General features: G+C 38.9%; 1 protein-coding gene across 2 annotated transcripts in view; it reads right to left on the bottom strand.

Annotated features, from left to right (window-relative positions):
• ddah1 (dimethylarginine dimethylaminohydrolase 1) overlaps positions 1-19,749 on the bottom strand; it is a 93,382-nt gene that overhangs the window by 66,222 nt on the left and 7,411 nt on the right. Inside the window, exons 1-2 of one of the 2 annotated variants that reach the window (XM_028443840.1) lie at positions 17,647-17,662; positions 16,978-17,310 (exon numbers count right to left, since the gene is read on the bottom strand). In XM_028443840.1, the coding sequence (XP_028299641.1) occupies positions 16,978-17,274 (297 nt within the window). In that variant the 5' untranslated portion in view covers positions 17,275-17,310; positions 17,647-17,662. Of the gene's footprint in view, positions 1-16,977; positions 17,311-17,646; positions 17,663-19,749 lie in introns of those variants that run through there. The other variant, XM_028443839.1, reaches the window with a different exon arrangement.

The following is a 19,749-nucleotide window of genomic DNA, read 5'->3' on the forward strand; positions in this document are numbered from 1 at the left end:
TTGATTGCACTTTATTTTCATAAACCATACTGCGTTCAATTATAGATGTATGTGGTTACTTTTTAAGAATTTAAGAACTTAACAGAATCAGAATCTGTTGTAGAAGCAAAAGTTTAACTGTTTTGAAAAATGTAATTTGACAGTTTGATAAACATTATATTGGTACTTGAATTACAGTTAGTAAACATTTACATGTTCTCAAAAGTTTACAAAAAAATAAATAAATAAATTGTATTTAATTTAATGTAATTATTGATATCGCTATGCATATTGTATTGTTTAGTATCGTAGAATCGCATCGTTTCACCAGATTCATGGCAATGCACACCCCTAATGTGCAGTAGGGAGTTAAACATGCAAGTAAAGGTACTGTATATTATGTCATGTAGCTATTTCTGATTCAGGAAGAGAATTCCATGATTTATGTCCATTATCCAATTCCTAAAATTGGAAGCTCAACCTACCCGTTATCTCAGCTAATGTGCAACACAGCCTGCACATTATGAAGTTTGATTTATTCCAGGTTAAGACAGATATTTTTCAAGTAATTTAATGCACTTATTTTCACCATTATCACACATTCTTCGATGTGGGAGGTTGCAGGTAATCGTCGGCCACAGGTGGCTCTTTATAAACCATATGAATTCAAAATATACCAACAGGATCAAACAACGGTGAGCTATTTAACCACAGATTCACACAAAGGGGAAACAGCGTAGATCCTTTCAAAACGGGGGAAAAAAAAGCCCTTGAAGAGAATTCTCTGCGTGAATGAAAAAAAACCTTTGAGGTTGCACCACCCCATGCTGTCCCCTGAGCATTTCCCAACTGTTGATGTCTTTTTTCCAAGTGCAGTGCCAACAGAATACTTCATCCACTCCACCTCAGAGGCCCGCATGTCCTCCTGAGCCTCTCCATGAGATTCACCTCTTTACTAAACTATTTGCTGGAAAACTAAATAAACACAGTTACACAATGGAAAGAGAGGGGGGGTCTTATATAACTGACACGGCTATACTGTGGCTCAAATGTAACCATTTTCACAGCTCTGAGTCTGAACTTGCAGAGAGACATGCAGAGTTTTTACCTTTTACATGCAGGGATTATTGAAAGTGTCTGTGCCGGAGAAAATTATTGGTTATTCTGAATAAAATGCATTAAAACAACCACCAAACAGTTAATATTATTGCATTAGTGCACATAATGATATAGAAAGCCAAGAATGACAAAAACTTGTTACACCATAACATATATTACGCATAATAATTTATAACAACAAAGTGAAAGATTTTCTATAAAAAAAACACATGAAAATATACAATACTGCATGGCAGATTTTCTTTGTTTACCTTTTTTTTATTCACGGTCACTGACGGTTGTATAGATACAAATTCTGGTGTTTTGGTAGTATGCAACATCACAGGTGCATTTTACCTTTCATTGCAAAACATCCTCAATTTTACTTGCTTTTTAGGTCTTGTTTTCTGCAACAAAAAACAACAATACAAAATGTAAAACTAACTAAATATGTTTCACTATCAGGAAGTCATTTTTCTAGACCATTATTTTAATGGAACAGAATAACTGGTCTGGTAATGTTAAGATAAATAACTTAAAATATGAAAATGGAAATATATAATACTACATGGCAAATTATCTTTGCTTTGACCTCCTTTGTTTTGCTTTTTTTATTCACAGTCACTGACGGTTGCATACAAACGAGTTCTGGAGCTTAAAGGTGTAGAGGAGGATTTTCCCCATTTTATTTGCATTTTAAGTCTCGTTTTTTGCAACAAAAAAAAAATAAATAAAAAGTTTTTAAAACAATAAAAAATGTAAAATTAATTTTTTGAAAAATTAGTTTCACTATCAGGAAGTCATTTTTCTAAACCATTATTTTAATGGAACAGAGAATGTTGCCAAATCAGAAATGAACGACTTCTTCTAATGACTAATTATTTCCGGCACATTTCTGCTGCCTCAGCAAGCTCTGTGCGTGACTTAAAAGAAAAAAGCTTGCGGAGAAGAAGTGTGTGTTTTCAGTCTGATCCTTGGCGTGAGAACAGGTCGAGAGTGGACATCACACCACACTGTGACAAGCCCAGCGCAGACACACACTCACACACCCAAACACCCAGTGCTCAGACCCATCACCTGACTCAGTGTCGCTCAGTTTCTTAACACCATCATAATAATAATAAATAAATGGGTTACACATGTTCAAAAAGAAACAAATATATATATTTGTGTTTATTCAATTCTGCCTCACAAAGTATCACAAATTGTAGCCAGACTCACTGAAATAATCCAAATATGATCAAATTTGAAGTGTTTTTTTGTGATGTAACAGATGTTGGTGGGTCATACCGTTGCATAAACTATAAATAGGTGCTAAAAAGGCATCAGGTGACTCCTTTTCCTCGAGGCCCCCGTCCACGTCTCGACACTCAGAGAACGTTTTGACACCAAATCGACAAATACTGTCCCACTCAGACTCATGTGGAAAAATGAAGGCAACTTCCTGCGTCTAAAGGCTCTGTGTACACGCACCCAGGAGAGACTTTCCTATACAATTCATAATTACATCTTAAGCATATTTTCCATTAACAACTATAGGACTATATACACACAATTTTTTTCAATATATAAATCTTTGTGAGAACCAGGATACAATTGTGCCAATGGGAAGGCACGTTGACCAGCATTGCCAGCAACAACTGACAATTTGAAGAAAAAAAAAAACATAGACTTGAACAAACCCTTAACAAACACATGCTGTCTATGTTCAAAAGAATAAAAAAGGGTAAAAGACCCTAGGCATTGATGCTCAATATATATATCGTATATATACACACACACACACACAGGTATATATATATATATATATATATATAAAAAAGGTGTAATAAAAAACTGATTTGGCAATATATCGCAATATTTCATCATGCAATTATGTTATCAATCCAAAAAATGTCCAAATCAATCGTGTTTTTCTTTTAACAAAAAAACATTTAATTGTGCTAACATATGCATAGCACGTAAACTCCAGTACCCATGAAGTAGTAAGATGAAAGGTCGTTCTCTTATTATTCATTTCTTTTAAAGTTAAGATGTATCAACATATTGTTTGATTAATAAATACATAGTTAAATAAAATAAAAATTAAATAACTGCTTTCAACTACGCCGGGGGCATGCCGTCAACGTAACGTGGAGGTTGGCCAACTGTACTTCTGCGTAGGGGGAACGCCTCGCTATGCGATTGGCCGCCCTGCCGCTAGACGGTTGTGGCTGTGTTGTTGTTGTTACAAATGAGCATTAAAAAGCCCTTGCTTATCTTCTGATCACAGAAAATCATGTTTTATGATTTTAAAGCATCTTAAAATGTAATTATTTCTGGATTATTACTGACCTACTGTACCTAACCATGGGTGTTTTGTTGGACACAAACATTAAAACAACGGTTTCAAAACATGCACATTATTTTTCAATATAAACATAGGAAACTCTTAAAAGTGTAAAAGTGTATGGAGCGCACTGTCGACTGCTCCGGTCAACAGTCACACCAGGGGTGAGGGGGCCCCAACCCTGTCGTAGAGCGGAGAAGGAGCAGCGAGATAACCTGGTCCACGGGCCCGGGAAACGGACCAATCACAGCCCTTGTGTTTCACGCCAACATAAAGCGCTACGTGCGTCAGGCTTTACTCTCGTATCCGAAGCAGCACGTATTGATGACGTCAGGTTTCTTCAAAATATGTCATGTCGTGCTTTAGGTCTTGAGGCCTTTGAGTCTGACAACTTTTATTTTGAAGCCTGAGGCTGTCATTGGCCAATATTTCATCTGACGGAGGTTTTGCTGAGACATTTGGTCTGATAAATGACAGAGGTTTTCTTGTGACCTGACGATGTCTTAAAATGTACACCGTACACAAATATAGAATATTGTTAAAAATATTCCAGTTCTGAAACCTACACTGTATGAACTGCTATTGAGGACAACTGTGCCAGACTCAAACACCACTATGCTGGAAGAGTGTTTCTAGGAATAGGAAAAACTTGCTTTTTAAAACCAGGCTGTACTGTACATCTACAGACTTGTCTCATAAAACCGACAGCTTCTCAGGGTGAGCATAACGCAGGGAAGAAAGCTAGCCGGGCCTTTTCTTGTGCTCTCGTCACTTCTGTTTTTTTTTTTTTCTTAAGGCTGAAGTAATTTCCCACGTTTTTAAACGCACCACAGCAAAGTCATCAGAGGGTTGACAACACATCACATACTGTTCGATGAAGCCGTTAATCTGATTAATGTTAAATTCCCGTAAGCGTTTTCATCTTTTTACGGTTACAAAAGACCTGGCTGGCTTCAAACAGTGACGATGAGGTTAAAAGCCACCTGGGGCAGCACAGTTTCACACGGAAACAATGTCCGGTTTCAGCGCTGTACTTTCAACCCACGCCAGGCGACATGTCTGCATACTCACGGCTTGATCGTGTGCAGAATCACATCATTTCTGGTAGCGTGAGCTCATTGGAAAGCAGAGCTTTTAAGTAAGCAGTCTGATGGAGGGCTGCTTTGATGTGCAGGCAATTGAAAACCGCATCTGGGGGAAAACAAATGGTGTCGACTTCCTGGTGATGATTAATACATGCAGGATATGGGAAGAGTTTGGACAGGTTCACACCTGTAGATCCACTCTGGACGCATGGCACATTTCTTCAGATCAGTTACATTTCTATCCACATTCATAGATGCATCAAACTGGTGATTATCTGTCTGCATGAACACCCAAACCAATCGTCTCATTTTCCTTAGATATAAACAATGCCTTGAAGAAGAAAATCGCAATTTGTTGGAAGTTGTTGTGTAATTGACATGTTTGTGTCATCCAGGACATGAATTCACTGAAGCATTGAAGCACACTATGAGCAACATTCCATGGAATATGTGTTACATTACCATTAAAGCTGATATCTGGAGTTTCTGAGAAACGTCTCGATTTCCTGCCCTAAACAGCTTCACTTCCTCCTACTGCCTGTGCAAATTTACCTCTACTTTTCTGCACGCGCATCGTGGAACATAACAAGGTTGCATTGATATAGGTCTATGGGTCAGGTAAGAGCCAAAATCATATTTACCTGTTTGCTGTTGTGACGCGCAGCCTTGTTTCCGTGCATAGTTCCGCATTCATTTTGATTGACAGTCTCCGCTACAGGAAGTCGAAGCCTATTGGGTCTATAGAACGAAGGCGGGACTTATATACAATGAATGACCACTGGCAGTAGACCATAGTAAATGACTAGTTAGATATTTTTTCCCATTTCAAAAGAATCATACATAAACATAGATTTCTCAGCTTCACGGGGATGTATAAAGCTGGTCCCAGGACAATTTTAAGTTCCGCTCGCAATGCATCATGGGGCGATTGAGTAGGACTAATGTTCCCACCGTGGTTCAAACTAAAGACTAAAGAACTGTACTGAGACCACCTCCAGAGGTCGGTCTCGGTACGGTTCCAAGCGGAGTTCAGTGCGCCTCGTGTGTGGTGAGAACACTGACTGGGCTCTGTTTTGCAGCAGCCTTTTTGGTCTACGGAGGCTTCCGTAGCACGCCGCACGGTGTATTTTGGGAAGCGCTAACTTCATTTCTTCACACGAGTTTGGTTTGGAGCTAACTAGAGATGAATCGGGGATAAACGTGGCAGAAAGATGAGGTACAGTGCCTCATGGAAATATGGGTAGATGAACACATTAGTCAACTGTCACCCTTAGTATGAGTAGTACATTAGTATGTGATTTCAAACAGCCTATATCTTTATCTGATTTTAAAAAACATCAATAAAACGTGTAAGAAAGACAAAAGCCACTCTGTGGATGTTATAAGTCCTTTGAAGTTGGTAAAATCCATAACCTCCCAAGCCATGTTACATATAAGATTTGATTTATTAATACACAGGATCCTTTCAATAAGTAGCACCACATAGTTGTGTAGTATTGAATTTGTTTTGTGTACATTCATACAAATCCATCTCAACTCTGTAATGACTTGAATGTGTGTGTGTGTGTGTGTGTGTGTGTGTGTGTGTGTGTGTATGAACAAATCGTGACAGCTTTCTCTGATCCCCGCTCCTCACGATCACCTCAGCCCCGCCCACTTTTAGCCCCAGGTTCACCCATCGCATCCCCTCCACACCACCACAGCAGCCCAGTGAGACAGCTGCTGCACGCCCAGGAACAGGAACTCCTCACAGGGTGACCCGGTCACACTCAGCCGTCACCGTGGGTGTGTGAATGTCTAGTTTGGTATGTGAGACTGAGCGGGCGGAAGACGCAGGAAGTTGGCCCGGCGTGATGGTGTTTGTGGGGGTAGGTGAGGTGGGGAGTCTCGCTGAGGTTAAGGAGGTGAGCGTGAGCGGAAACAAAGGCACATTTTTTACCCACTGGAAGCTGCTTTTTGTTTCACAGACGGATTAGACTTCAAAGACAAATCCCCAGATGTGTGATTCAAATGATTAAAATAGGCCTGAAAACCAGAAAAAATGTCAAATATTTTCCTGATCCCTAAAGTCCACTTTGAATGAAGTTGGTTGGTTTGTGTTTCACTTGGCAACAGTGATTTGTGCTCTCAGTTCTGTGCACACATGCAAACGTTGCACTTTGATCTGACTGTACTTTTGACTTAAGCGTGTTGGGGTGAATTCACGCCTCAAAAAGTAACAAAAGCAGAGTGACTGTAAACTCAATGCTTTTGACTGTTAAAAGTCATTAGTGATGCTTAAAGGTTGAATCAGGGGTCGCGTTAGGTAAATATGTTCTGTCATTGACCGGTTTTAAGAAAAACAATGACAGAAAAAAATCTAAAGGCAATCTGTCATTTTCACACATTGCAATTCACACCACTGACCACTTGACGCTAAGTGATCAAGTGTTTGCAAAGTCATGCATGCAATTGATTTAAAAGTCCAGTATTGTGCTATTTTTCACCATTTGTTCTAAGAACCCCAAAAACATAGTATTTGAGGTTAATTTTCCCAAACTCACCTGTTTTCTGGAGTCTTAGCCCTCTGAAAAGTCAGAGCTCTCCTAAAAACAGGCTGTTTTTTTAGCCTTCATGCATATGCATGAGTGGGCGTAAAGACACATGCTGCTTCACTGCTGCTTCAACGTGTGTTTATCACAGCAGCAGTAAATCATTAACAGTCTTTCTTTTCCTTTTAATTTTTATTTGATTTTATTCTATTGTAGAATAACCTTGTGTTTAAGGATCAAAATTTGTCGGTTTTTCCTCACACCTACTGTTGCCGACTGTTCTCTTGTTGTTGTCACATGTGACAAGCCATTGCATAACATTACACACTAAAAACAAAATTTAAAATGTATAATAAATGTGGATATCGTATCAATATCAGTAACAGCTTATACTCGAGGCTGCAATATCAAAATTGTATCAGAAGTGAAAAGGTTGTATCGCGACACCACTCCGGTTTTCCGTAAACTTGCGACAGTCAAACGTATAATTGCAGGATTGTTGGTTACTGAGATAAAGTAGAGCTGTTCAAACATCCCTGCTGTTCAACATATAGAGATTCTCATTCAAATCTTTTGATATACGTCACATTCAGATGATCACAAGTCTTGCGTGTAGTTTAAGAGGTTGGACTTTCCGTCGCACAACAAAAATAGCTGCTCCTTGATGTATTTTCAGTATGAGCCCAGCTTTGAGCCAACACACAACACTTCAACAGGGTTGTATTTTACGAGCGTTTATATCCTATTCCTGGAAATCAATTACTTTTTCCTGAACCTACACACCACAGTCGAAGGCATTACTGCTTTCTTGGGAGACCATCGGATGCTACTTGTGGCAAATATGACTAAATCTGAACGCCACTCCAACAAGTTCATTTGAGTAAGAGGTCCAGCAGGTCTGATGCAGTTGTTCAGACGGGAACAGGAGAGGTCTCCAAATGAAACATCCAGACAAGGACTCAGACAGACAAACAGCAGGTAGAATGTGGTATGAATGTGGCACACAGTTAGGGAAAGAATGTTGACCCCCATCCCACATGCTGCGAGCGTGTTCCAGGTGTCTCAGCCAAGAACTCAGCTCACACTCGGATGTCAAGTCTCCGCGGAGGAAACCAGGTCGGTTCCAGAAAGGAAGTCATATAAGAGGAGGAGCACAACAAGGACCCAGCCTCTACCGGCCCACTAGTCAAAATAACACTTCTGTGCTGCTCGCTGTTAGCTCGAGGGTAGTAGCTACGTGAGGCTTGAACGGAAAGGGGCCCACATGGTCACATAAACTGCTCATGCTGAACCTAAATATTACGTCTATGAAAACATGACCTAAATATTGTGTCTGCGACGCACATATTTCCATCCTGTCTCCAGACTTTAAGACACTGACGACTTTTACACTTGTTATGAGAGATTTTTACGACTATTATTTTCCAGACTTTTGTGAGCTCAACTTACTGTAAGTGCTAACAGCAGTACGCCATTATAACACACAGTAAGTACCAAGTGGCCCTTCCGAAACTGATAATCGCAGCACATGGAAGTCATCAAAGCATCACCTGGTTCAAAACGGCTTGAGCTTTCACATTATAGCGTGGCACAGTGGTTGAAAAACAAGGATGAAGACTTCTATGAGAAGGTTTTTGGGCAAAACATGTCAATAGTCCAGCGACACATTTGGAAAGATTGGAAAAAGGAAAGAAGGTCCACAAATTAAAAAATGCTCTTTCACTGCAAATATGTACTTAACTAGTTGGAAATGTTCCAAAGGAGATGTTAGCAACACTAGGGGTGTGCATTGTCATGAATCTGACGATATGATACACGATTTTGCCCTATACGATATATCCAAATATCAGTAATTATAAATTTCACATTTACAAGTACAAAATGGTATGAAATACAATTTATTTAATTTTTTTTAAGTTGCAAGAACAAGTAAATTTTATCTAACTGTAATACAAGTACAAATATCAAAAACAACTGGTATGTTTATTAAAATATTAAAATAAATTTTTTTCAAATAAGTTGAACTTTTTCTTTTAAAATTGATTCTGATAAATTATTAAGAAAAAGTAACGACAGTATCCATCCATCCATCCATTTTCAGACCTGCTTGTTCCTGTTCCTTGGTCGCGGGAGTCTGCCGGTACTTATTCTTGTTCTATCACCTGTTTTCATTATTTGTTAAATATGTTTTACTTGGTGTTGTTCTACCTCACCTTTGTTCATTTCAATAAATGTTCCTTTTATTAAATTGAAACTTGTACCATTTATCATCATCGTGTATTTTTTATGTTGTAAATTGAGGGAGCAAAAGTAGTACCGGCTCATGAAAATCAGCAGTCCGTATCGGCCATCGGCTAAGGCTGATAGAAAAAAACGGTATCGGCCCTAAAAAACCCGTAACGGTCGATCCCTAGTTCACCGACACCTAGTGACCGGGCGTTTACATGCTATGCATTTGTTAGTGTTTTTTTTTTTTAATCGATTTGGACATTTTTTTGGGCCGATACGATAATCTCATGGTGAAATATCCTGATTTCTCGCCAAATCAATTTTTTTCCGAAGCATTTTTAAGTATCAAACCACATCAATTATTTGCGATAACCTCCCATTCTAAAGCAATGATATTCCACTCAAACTCTTGAAGTTTACAGTCTTTGTCAGTGTTGATGAAGCCCAACTTTCACCACAAGTCGCCACTAAATCTGATGCATCGTGTGGAGTCAGATGACGATGTCTGATTCATGAATGCTTTGTAATTGCATCACACTTGTATTTCCTGTGGCAAAACTGAAGAAGCAAACATTTCCCTGAGTCACCATGTTTTTCCATTCAAGTTTTTTTTTCCATTCACCATATAGAAATCAGATTAAACAATTCATTCATTTACGCCAGTGCTTTTCAACCCCATTACCTGATGTTCGCCACATGGCCCAAAGATAAGTTAATGCAAAAGACAAGAACACATTTATTTTAATACGTTCATTTATTTCTGCTCCTCACTATATGGAATCAGAACAGTATCATAACGAATGAACTCTTGCAGGGTTTTTCACAAATGCACATGCTTTGTTTCACAGTTGTATTTCAGATTCACAAATGCACACAATCTGTTTCACAAATATTATTTTGAGGCACAATTGCAATATAAATCCACAGATAATGCAAATTGCTGAATGTGCATTTACAAACCGCTTCTGTGCTGTGAATTTTGAGACCGCCCTGACGTCGTGGGTCAACAAACGTCACCATTGGCTGATAAAACTGACTGACAGATCATATGGCTTCTTACATTTTCTCCACACTTTTCACAAATCAGTAGCTCTACAATTGGTTTAAAAGTGTGGAGGAAATGTAAGAAGCCATTTGATTGGCTGAATGCAAACACATCTGACTGGCTGATGAATCTGTCAATCAGTTTTATCAGCCAATGGTGACGTTTGTTGACCCACGACGTCAGGGCGTGAACCAGAGTGTGTGCATTTGTGAAACAGATCGCGTGCATTTATGAATCTGAAATACAAAGCATGTGCATTTGTGAAAAACCCTGCAAGAGTTCATTCATTATGATACTGTTCTGATTCCATATCACTACTGCATTAGCCTAATACCTGTTGAACAATTCATATTAGTATCTGTGGCAGACAGGAATATGCACATTGTACTATTGAAAGTGTCACTTTAAGTCACTCATTGTCTCATTGTTTACTGTTTAAGTTGTGACAGTGTGATAAAACAGCTTCTATATGTGAGGAATTGGTTCCTGTTCCAATCTGGTTCCAAATCCCAACACGACTTGTGAAAAGGCCTGTTTTCTTGTTGTGCTTTTTAAAAGGCTACAAAGAAGTTGCACTGTGCGATACGGAATTGCAGCTTCTTATTTTCTATTTACATCTTTGGTATAATTTTGTTGCATCATGTTGAATTGCATCGTATCGCACAAAATCGCATTGTATCGCATTGAATCGCCATCAAATAGATATCAAATCGTATCGAATCGGGAAAAGGGGTGAATCGTATTGCATCGTATCGCCAGGGGGCTCAATATATCGCGAAAGTATCGAGAAGCATATCGAATCGATGTCAGTGATGGAGATTCACATGCTTAGTTCAAACACTATTCCTGAAAATAGAATAAACATCAACATTAAGCAGAAGTTTACCACCCCTAATGGGTGTCTCAGTTGACTTCATTTTTGGTAGTGATGATCACAACGTCAATTGAAACAAGGCAAAAAATGATCTGACACTTAATGTCTGCAATAACTCGATGCCAATGCATCTTAAACTCTCCACACCAAGATGAACTTTGCATCCCAAATTGATTTTTGTTAAGCTGTCTGTCAATAAAATATGTACACAGGCAAAAACTTGCTAAATCTGATTGGCATGAGAAGTGCTTCTACAGTTCAAAACCTGCTTCACAGCGGCTTCATCATAGCAGTCCATACACGTGCAACAGTGAAGTCAGCTGTGAACTTTCCCACACCACATCTGACGCTGCTGCACAGCATTTCTGCCCAAGCAGAAAAAACGCCTGAGGACGTTTTTCAATTACACCATTTAACATGCCGTTGGATGTACTTTTTCTTTAGTTTACAGGCAACCATTTTAAAGTTTGGATCACTAGAATCGGTTGCTGGGCAACTAAAACAAAGTCAAAGCAACAGCTAACGTTGCCCTGTTACGAGAAAATACCAACTTTTATGTGAAGGTGAATATTGGTGTTTAACCGTATTTATTGCCAGTATTTAATTTATATCCAAGTTTTTTGTTGACATTCACAGGTTTTTCTTGTTATCATTAGCACAGAAACATGTAGGGACTCTTGATTTTTGGGACAAAAAAAATACAGAATTAACTTCCTGAAATAGAAATGTTATATTTATAATAATTTATTTTAAAACAAAATCGAGAGGAAATTGTAAAATGACAGGAGACGTTTTTGGGACAATATCACGATTTTACACAGAATGTTTTACCACAAATAAGTCGGCAGAGAGATGGAAATGTCTATTTTCTGGTAAAATATGATGTATTATGAGTTCACATCCTGAAATGGAAATAGCCATATGACATGGACTAAACCCTCACTGACTTATTTCGTGACAATCTCACATTTACGCACAATTTTCCATGGTTAAACAAGTGGCCTGATGTGTAGCAACTTTAATAAATGGACGGGTCAAACCTCATGTAAAATCTCATTCAGTGCACTTTGAGATAAATATAATAAATTGGAGTTCAACCAACTAATTATACACGATTCCGGGAAGTGTAAAAGTCAGTTAAGACATCCGATTAGAAAAAGCCAATGAAACTGAAACATATGAAAAAGGAATTGTGGAAATTTGAAAACGTAAAACATAAAAAATACCTGTGTTGACGTCTTTATTGAGGTTCAGTTAGCTGATGACACCCAAGGACGGACTGTCTCACTGCAATGCCGCAGGTTTAAAAACCTTAACACATTCTTTTTAAACGTTGCTGTGATGCCATCGGTTAAACATGTAACCAAGAAAATATTCAATCAGTGCTTGAGTTATTTGATTTTGGTGTGTTGGCTAACCCTGTGGCAAAAACACAATCTGTGTGGAACAGAAACAGACCTTTTTATCTTTATGGGAATGTCTTCATTTAAACTGTGCAAAGGTTTAAGAAAAGACAGACAGTTTATGTTTTTTGAAACACGCATAATCCCTTCGATTTATTTTCAACTTAAACAGTTAGTGGGAAGTCAAAGGTCCCGAGATGACATTAAGCTCTTCAGATAAATTCCTGCTTAATACACATTTTGTTGAACTTTGGCTATTCATTGGACTGATTTGAAAAGGCTTCAGTCAGGAGTCAACAATAGTGCAATCAATCAGTTAAAGCTCAGAAATACATTTACCAGGTTTTCTCTTGCAAAGAGTCATCAATGGATGTATAGGGACATAAACATCCCTGATAGCACACACACATCTCGCCGACGTCGGCACGATGAATGAAGTTGCATCAGCGAGACGTATTATGGAGAACGTTTGCTCATTGGGAAGACGAAAAATCAATGGATAGAAGGTAAATTAATATAAATATGGATGAATAGCTTAATTTATTGGTGCTGAGAGAACCCGTTACCACAAGAGGTGTGTAATGATTTCCCTTTGTGCTTTAAACTGAATTTTTCAGATAATAAAGCACTGGAGAAATCCAGACCACAGTCAACACACAGTCAAGGAGAGTTGTACAAAGTCCAAGTGTTCAGAGATAGACATACATTATCTCTCCTGGTTAATGATAAAATCATGCAACGCCTTCATTTTCCCCTTCAGCACCTTTAGCAAAGTGTTGAAATATCACCATCAAGCTTCTGGAAGCAATTTAAAGGATGTTTCTGTTGTAACTGACCAGTATTCACTCATCCTCTAACACACACTCACCTAAGTCCAACTCATGACTACTTATAGTCACAGTTTGATTAAAAAAAACACATTTATCCACCAATAGAAATGGATCCTGTAGGAACCAGACACCATCCAGCCTGGATTTAAACCAACCACCCTTTCAGAAAGTATGATAAGGGTGTCCAATTTTCTGTGATCGCAAAAAACAAATGAAAAAAAAAAAAACAAAAATCTGAATTCACATCTTGAAAAATCAATCATACACAAAAAAAGGAAAATTGGATCCGTTTCTTTTTCCTCTGTTTATTTAAAACTGGGCCCAAACATGACACAGAAATGACTCACATGCATGTTTTGGGGCAGTAACATGCATTTACATGTCATTTTTCAGCATAAAACGGATGATTGAATGTCTAGTTCAATATCTCTTGCAACGTGTTATGGGCCGAGTAGTGATCATGTTATCCTGTGAATGAAATTGAATGCAGAGCTTCGTCTGTAGAGGGTTTTCAATGTGTTGTGATGAACAAGTGGTTCAGGTTATTTATGACTGCTTTCAAATCTGAAAAAGGCTCTGGCACAAAGACAGATTTAGCCGTTGGTGTATTAGCTGAATTGGTGATGAGTTTACCTGGTGACACGTCACGGCAAAAGCATCTCCAATCACACGGCTGCGAGGGATTTTGTGTGAAACGTGACGTAAATAATGCTTTGGAACCATATTACACATTTCCATAGGATTTTTCACTTTTGCAACATAATCTTGCATGATTTCAGCATAACATCCCATTTTTTTTTAATAACAGTAGTTGCCAATAACCCTCCATTTCTAGTTTACACTATTTGGTACAATTTCAGGCAGTTTAATAATCAGTAAAGTCATCTAAACGAGGAAAGATACTGACAAAAATGAATTAGAAAAGTGTAAAAACTCACGGAAAAATTGGTAAATCCTGTAAAAGAATTTATGAAATTTTGAATTGGAAAATCAAACCCTCTAAACTCATAGCAATCATACACATTGTATGTTTGAATCCCAACATACTGTTGACTTTTCAATCATACCAACAAACGCACCCACCCACACCCACACACGTCTAAACAGCACCATCAGTATCTGGAAGAGTTCAAATGTGATTGTCAGGAAGTTGATACACAACACAAAATTATTTTTCACTACATTTTGCCAGATCGCTTTTTGTCTTGTTCCAATTGACATCGTTAGCATCAGTACCAAAAATGGAGTCAATTGCGAAACATTTAGAGGTGGCACACTTCTTGCCAATGGTGATGTTTTTTCTATTTTCAGTAATAGTGTTTGAACTGCTCTAATGTTTCCACTCATTTAAAATAAATACAGGGAGAATCAATTAATCACCATACTTACATTTATATTAACGTTTTTTGATATCTGTGAAAGTTACACAATCTGCGGTTGAGCAATACCAATTGTGAAAAAGTGTGCCACCCTTTACTGACGTTATATTGGCTCAATTTTTGGTACAGATGTTCAAAATGTCAATATGAACAAGGCAAAACACAATATGGCAAAATCTGGAAAACTTTTACTCATACCATCATATTGTGAACCACCCTAACGCACATGCATGCAAATCCAGATAAGCATCATGATTGGCATGAATGAAAAGTGTGGACTGAAGGTAGCAGCGCTGGGCTTTTCAATCAATGAGGCTGGGGACCATTAGCAGCGGCCGACCAACTAAAGTGATTGTTATGTGAAATGACAGGGCCTTTCAGAGAGCCCGTCCAACCATTTCGCTCGTTGTCAACTACACACAGATGCAACAAAACACACACACACACCATTGAATAACCTACATTGAAGCAGCGTTGTTCACCACAGCAGCCATAAACACGCCTCCTGCTGGATTGTATTCAATAAATCTCCGTGGTTCAATCATTTACTGAGACGATTCTCCTCCGAAGCACATTTTCTGGTACCTGGATCCAGGGAGCCAAAGGTTGGGGTCAAATAAACCAAATAATATTGTTATTATCCAGTTCTAGTTCATGTTCTCGCTAACAAAATAATATTTATATCCATCCAATTCACCAAATGGAACAGGTATCAAATAGTAATGTATGCTACATACTGTATATTGTAATGCACATAAAGGGCTGCCGTGATGAAAACAATGATAACTCAACTTTCCTCACTTTTTTGGAAGGAATTTTTTCTTCTAATGTTGTGTTCACACCGAATGCATCACGAAATGTTTGTGTGTCCAGATTACATACAAAGTCAATAGACATGCGTCCCAGATGCAAAATCATTCCTGTGTGGCGGTGCGGTCCGATCTGCGCGTCAAGAGCGTTGGCCGTGCAAGCGCGCTCCCAATTTTTCGTCGTATTTGCAAGAGTTGAAAATATTGAACTGCTGCGACCGTTTCGCATGACGAAAGCCAATCAGAGTCTTTGTTGTTGATGACGTCAGGCCGTCCACAAGGACACCGGTCTGTTCACCCATTCAATCATGGAGTAGAGGCTGTGTGTGACCACCTGGAGCTGTATGACATGGCCTTTATAACGGGGACCAGAATAGGAAGGATTTGTCGTGGAGGAGAACCAGCGAGGAGGTGGTAGTAGCAGGTAAAAGTTCTCTCTGTAGTTTTCATCTTTGAAACTCAGCACTGAGCTATCAGCATTAGCTGCTAATCACACCAGCTTTTTTCACTGGTGGTTTATGTTTATGAGAGGAGAAAAAGCAGCGCAGCTCCTCGCTTCAGCAGGCAGTGAAACTCACAGAGTTGGATGTGTCCTGGTGGGCGGGGCTTCGCTTCAAATGCACATATGAAGCAAATGGGGAGATTTTTTGATTTTTTGATTAACTTAAGTTAAACTCACACTTTCTGTCATTGCATCCGTCACATAGTGCTGAGCATAGGCTTTTATGCAATTAAGAAGCAAGAGCTGTCATATAAATATACACAGAAATGCAAATCCTTATTGGATTCTTACTTTTGCTAAATGCATTTATTTTCTGCTGAAATTATTAGTTTTGTCATTATTTTCATCTTCACGATGGGCGTGGACCATTGCTATGTAATCAGAGAAAGTTAAAAAAAAAATGTCATAGAAAACACTAATTATTGGAAAAATTATCAAGAAATCCAGATGTAGTTACAGTATCTCAAATTCACCAATTTAATGAAACTACAATATTTCTAGGGGCTTGCATTCTTATTTGTTTACATCACATGAATGAAGTCACTTTTAATTGCAAATTGTGGAAAGAACTCAATATTTCCACAAATCTTGGAATTTCTCACAAACAATTCCATTAAAAGAATTGGTCATAAAATCAAGAATATTTGAAGTGAATTGAACTGATATTTAAAACACCTATAATCTGTGGCCCACCTGGTCAGTATTTGGACCCTGAAGTAAAAAGAGTTTGACACCTCTGATTTACTTTAATATTAGACTAAATAGGTTTATTGATATTAACGTGCACGCGCAGAGGTGCAGGTCTCCTCTACACGTGCCACCTGTTATTATATATGTATATAATAGAAGAGAATATGGTGCTGGTGGACCTGGTGGTTCTTTACCTCTCTCCAGCGGCTCTCCGCCCCGGGTCTGGTGATGAGCGCCGTGTCACCGCAAACCACCGCCGCGTCCTCCACGAACACGCAGTCCGGCAGCGACTCGTCGGCGGGCAGCTCCAGCACCTCCAGCCCGAGCCTGGTCCTCAGCACCTCCACGTAGACCTCATGCTCCCGGCGCGCCTCGGACAGGTCCACCTCCGCCTGGCTGCTCCGGAGCGCCTCCTTGGCCAGGGACACCGGGATCCCCCGCACCACGGCGTGCGTGTAGAGTCCGAATCCCGCTGCCATGAGACCGGCCATGTTTCTGCTGTTTGGCTTCACTTAGTGCGAAACAATCTGGAGAGAAAGAAGCAAAGCAGGGGAATGAAATGAGCCCAGCTGTAGCAGTGGATGAAGGGAAACACTGATGCTGCTTTATTCTCTGCTTTTTTAATCTTATAGACGCTGTCTGTCTGTCTGTCTGTCTGTCAGCTCTATATGCTCCGGTGTCCAGGAGAAGCTCGCGCTCCCGTGACGCGCACCGATCATCACGTGGAGCCAGTGACACAAAAAAACACTCGTGGACCCTGAGCTCGATCAACATTCACATGCATCGATAATGTCAACCCAGGCATGTCTGATAGTGATCAAATATTAATGATCACAATAGCCGTCCATGCACAGATTACCCACCTGCTAGAATCAACAACCTCTGAAGCCTGTCTGTATAATTCATACATGTCAAACTCGAGGCCCGCGGGCCAAGTTCGGCCCGCCAGAGTATCTAGTCCGGCCTGCTAGGGCCGGGCCTGATCTTTACAACGCATGAGCGTAGTAGAGTATGCAACATCCTTCACTCCTGGGACGTAATATTTGAATGTAATGTTAAATATTTTAATAGTACACATCTAAATATGTGACTATTTTATTATTAATTGTTAATAAAAAAGATTTTTTTTAAAAAACACAGCATAAATGGATCAAAACACAATACACAACATTGACAATTAAAAACCAAACAGAAAATAAAATAAAAACCTAAATAAATTGGAACTCACATACATTTCTAATTATTTTTAAATAGCAGGGTTTCAACTTTTTAAATAGTACACAAACTGCCGTATAATAGGCCGACCGACCGGATGTAGAGGAGTTTCGCGCATGCGTTGAAAGGATCGTGCACTGACACGGCCCACCCCACAGAACAAACAGACGTTGTGAAGTAACATGACGGTCTGATGTTGAGAAGACGTCTCTGGCGGGTGCAGAGTGACAGTTTTGACATCCCATATATGTTTTCAAGCATGGTTCCTTAACCGTAACGCCACCGTAGCGACAAATAAATACGTGAGATCACAGCATATGGTCAATTCACATTAGCACGAATTAGATTTATTGACATTGTAGAATAAAACCAAACGTGAATCCTTTTGCCTGCATAGTTTTTGTCAATTATTTGAAATCTTTCCCAAATTATTTGTCTGAAATACTTTGACAAAATAATATAATATAATATATATATATATATATATATATATAGCTTTATTTGAACGAATGTCAGCAAAAAAATAGATGTACTATTACGTACATATTGTCAAATCGCATTAACCCACCCACCCGCCTACACAGGTATCACTTTCAAGGATGTGCAACTTACTGGTAGACAATCATTCTACAGATGTATATTTACAAAACAGAAATAATAAATATTAAAAAGGAGTAATAATAAGCAATGAAATATATACTTTAAAATAATTCAATAACTAATATAAAAACACATAAAGGTATACAAACAAAATTAGTCATGTTCAGCATTCTTCTCATACAGAGATATTTGTAATTCCTCAAAATAGTTCAGAAAAAGGGTCCAGGTCTCTAAAAACTGCTGAGTAGTTGTTTTTTTTTAGAGTGAATCTAGATTGCCATTTCTATTTAAGCAGGATGCTTCTCCTCACAATGAGAGCGGTGAAAGCAATGACATCACGTGCATTGCTTGGTAAAGTCAACGGGCTAATTCCAAATATAGCACTTATGGGACTCGGAAATACTCTTTTCCCAAAGATTTTTGTAAATGCATCAAAAATATTTGACCAGAAAATGGAGAGCGCGGGGCATAACCAGAACATATAGTATGTACAGTATGTGGTCTGATGGTTGGCAATGCAGCGAGGGCAAGAGGGGTCTCTGTCAGGATGTTTGTCAGCCTTGCATTGGTGAGATGAGCTTTTAAAACCACCTTCAACTGTATCAAACCATGACGCCCACAGGTTGAGGATCCAGGTATACGTCTGAGAGTGGCCTCCCATGTTTCATCACTAATTGTTAAACTCAGATCAGTTTTGCTTCTTGATTTCCTCAAGTGAGGTTGGATAAGCATCATATATTGATTTGTACAGGATAGAAATTAATCTTTGCTTTGCAGGTAACACTGAGATAATATTGTCTAAGGTATTATTATGCGGTATGTTTGGAAAGGAATATAGTTTTTTTTTGACAAAGCGCCTAATTTGTAGGTATCTGCAGAAACTTGACTTTGGAAGATCAAAAGTCTCACTCAGTTCAGAAAATAAACAGAACTGTCCATCTGAGAACAAATAAAACAGAAATGTAATGCCTTTAGCGTGTCATGCTTGATAAGATGCATCCAAAGAAGCAGGTGGAAAAGTGTGGTTTTCCCAAATGGGGGCATACTGTATAGAGAGATATTTTCAGGCCAAAATGCCTCCTAAACTGTATCCATGTCTTAATAGTTTGACTAATGATTAAGTTTGACTGTATGGCCACAGGGGCTAAAGC

The sequence above is a fragment of the Gouania willdenowi genome, chromosome 4 (genome assembly GCF_900634775.1).
Source record: "Gouania willdenowi chromosome 4, fGouWil2.1, whole genome shotgun sequence".
Taxonomy (NCBI): Eukaryota; Metazoa; Chordata; class Actinopteri; order Blenniiformes; family Gobiesocidae; genus Gouania; species Gouania willdenowi.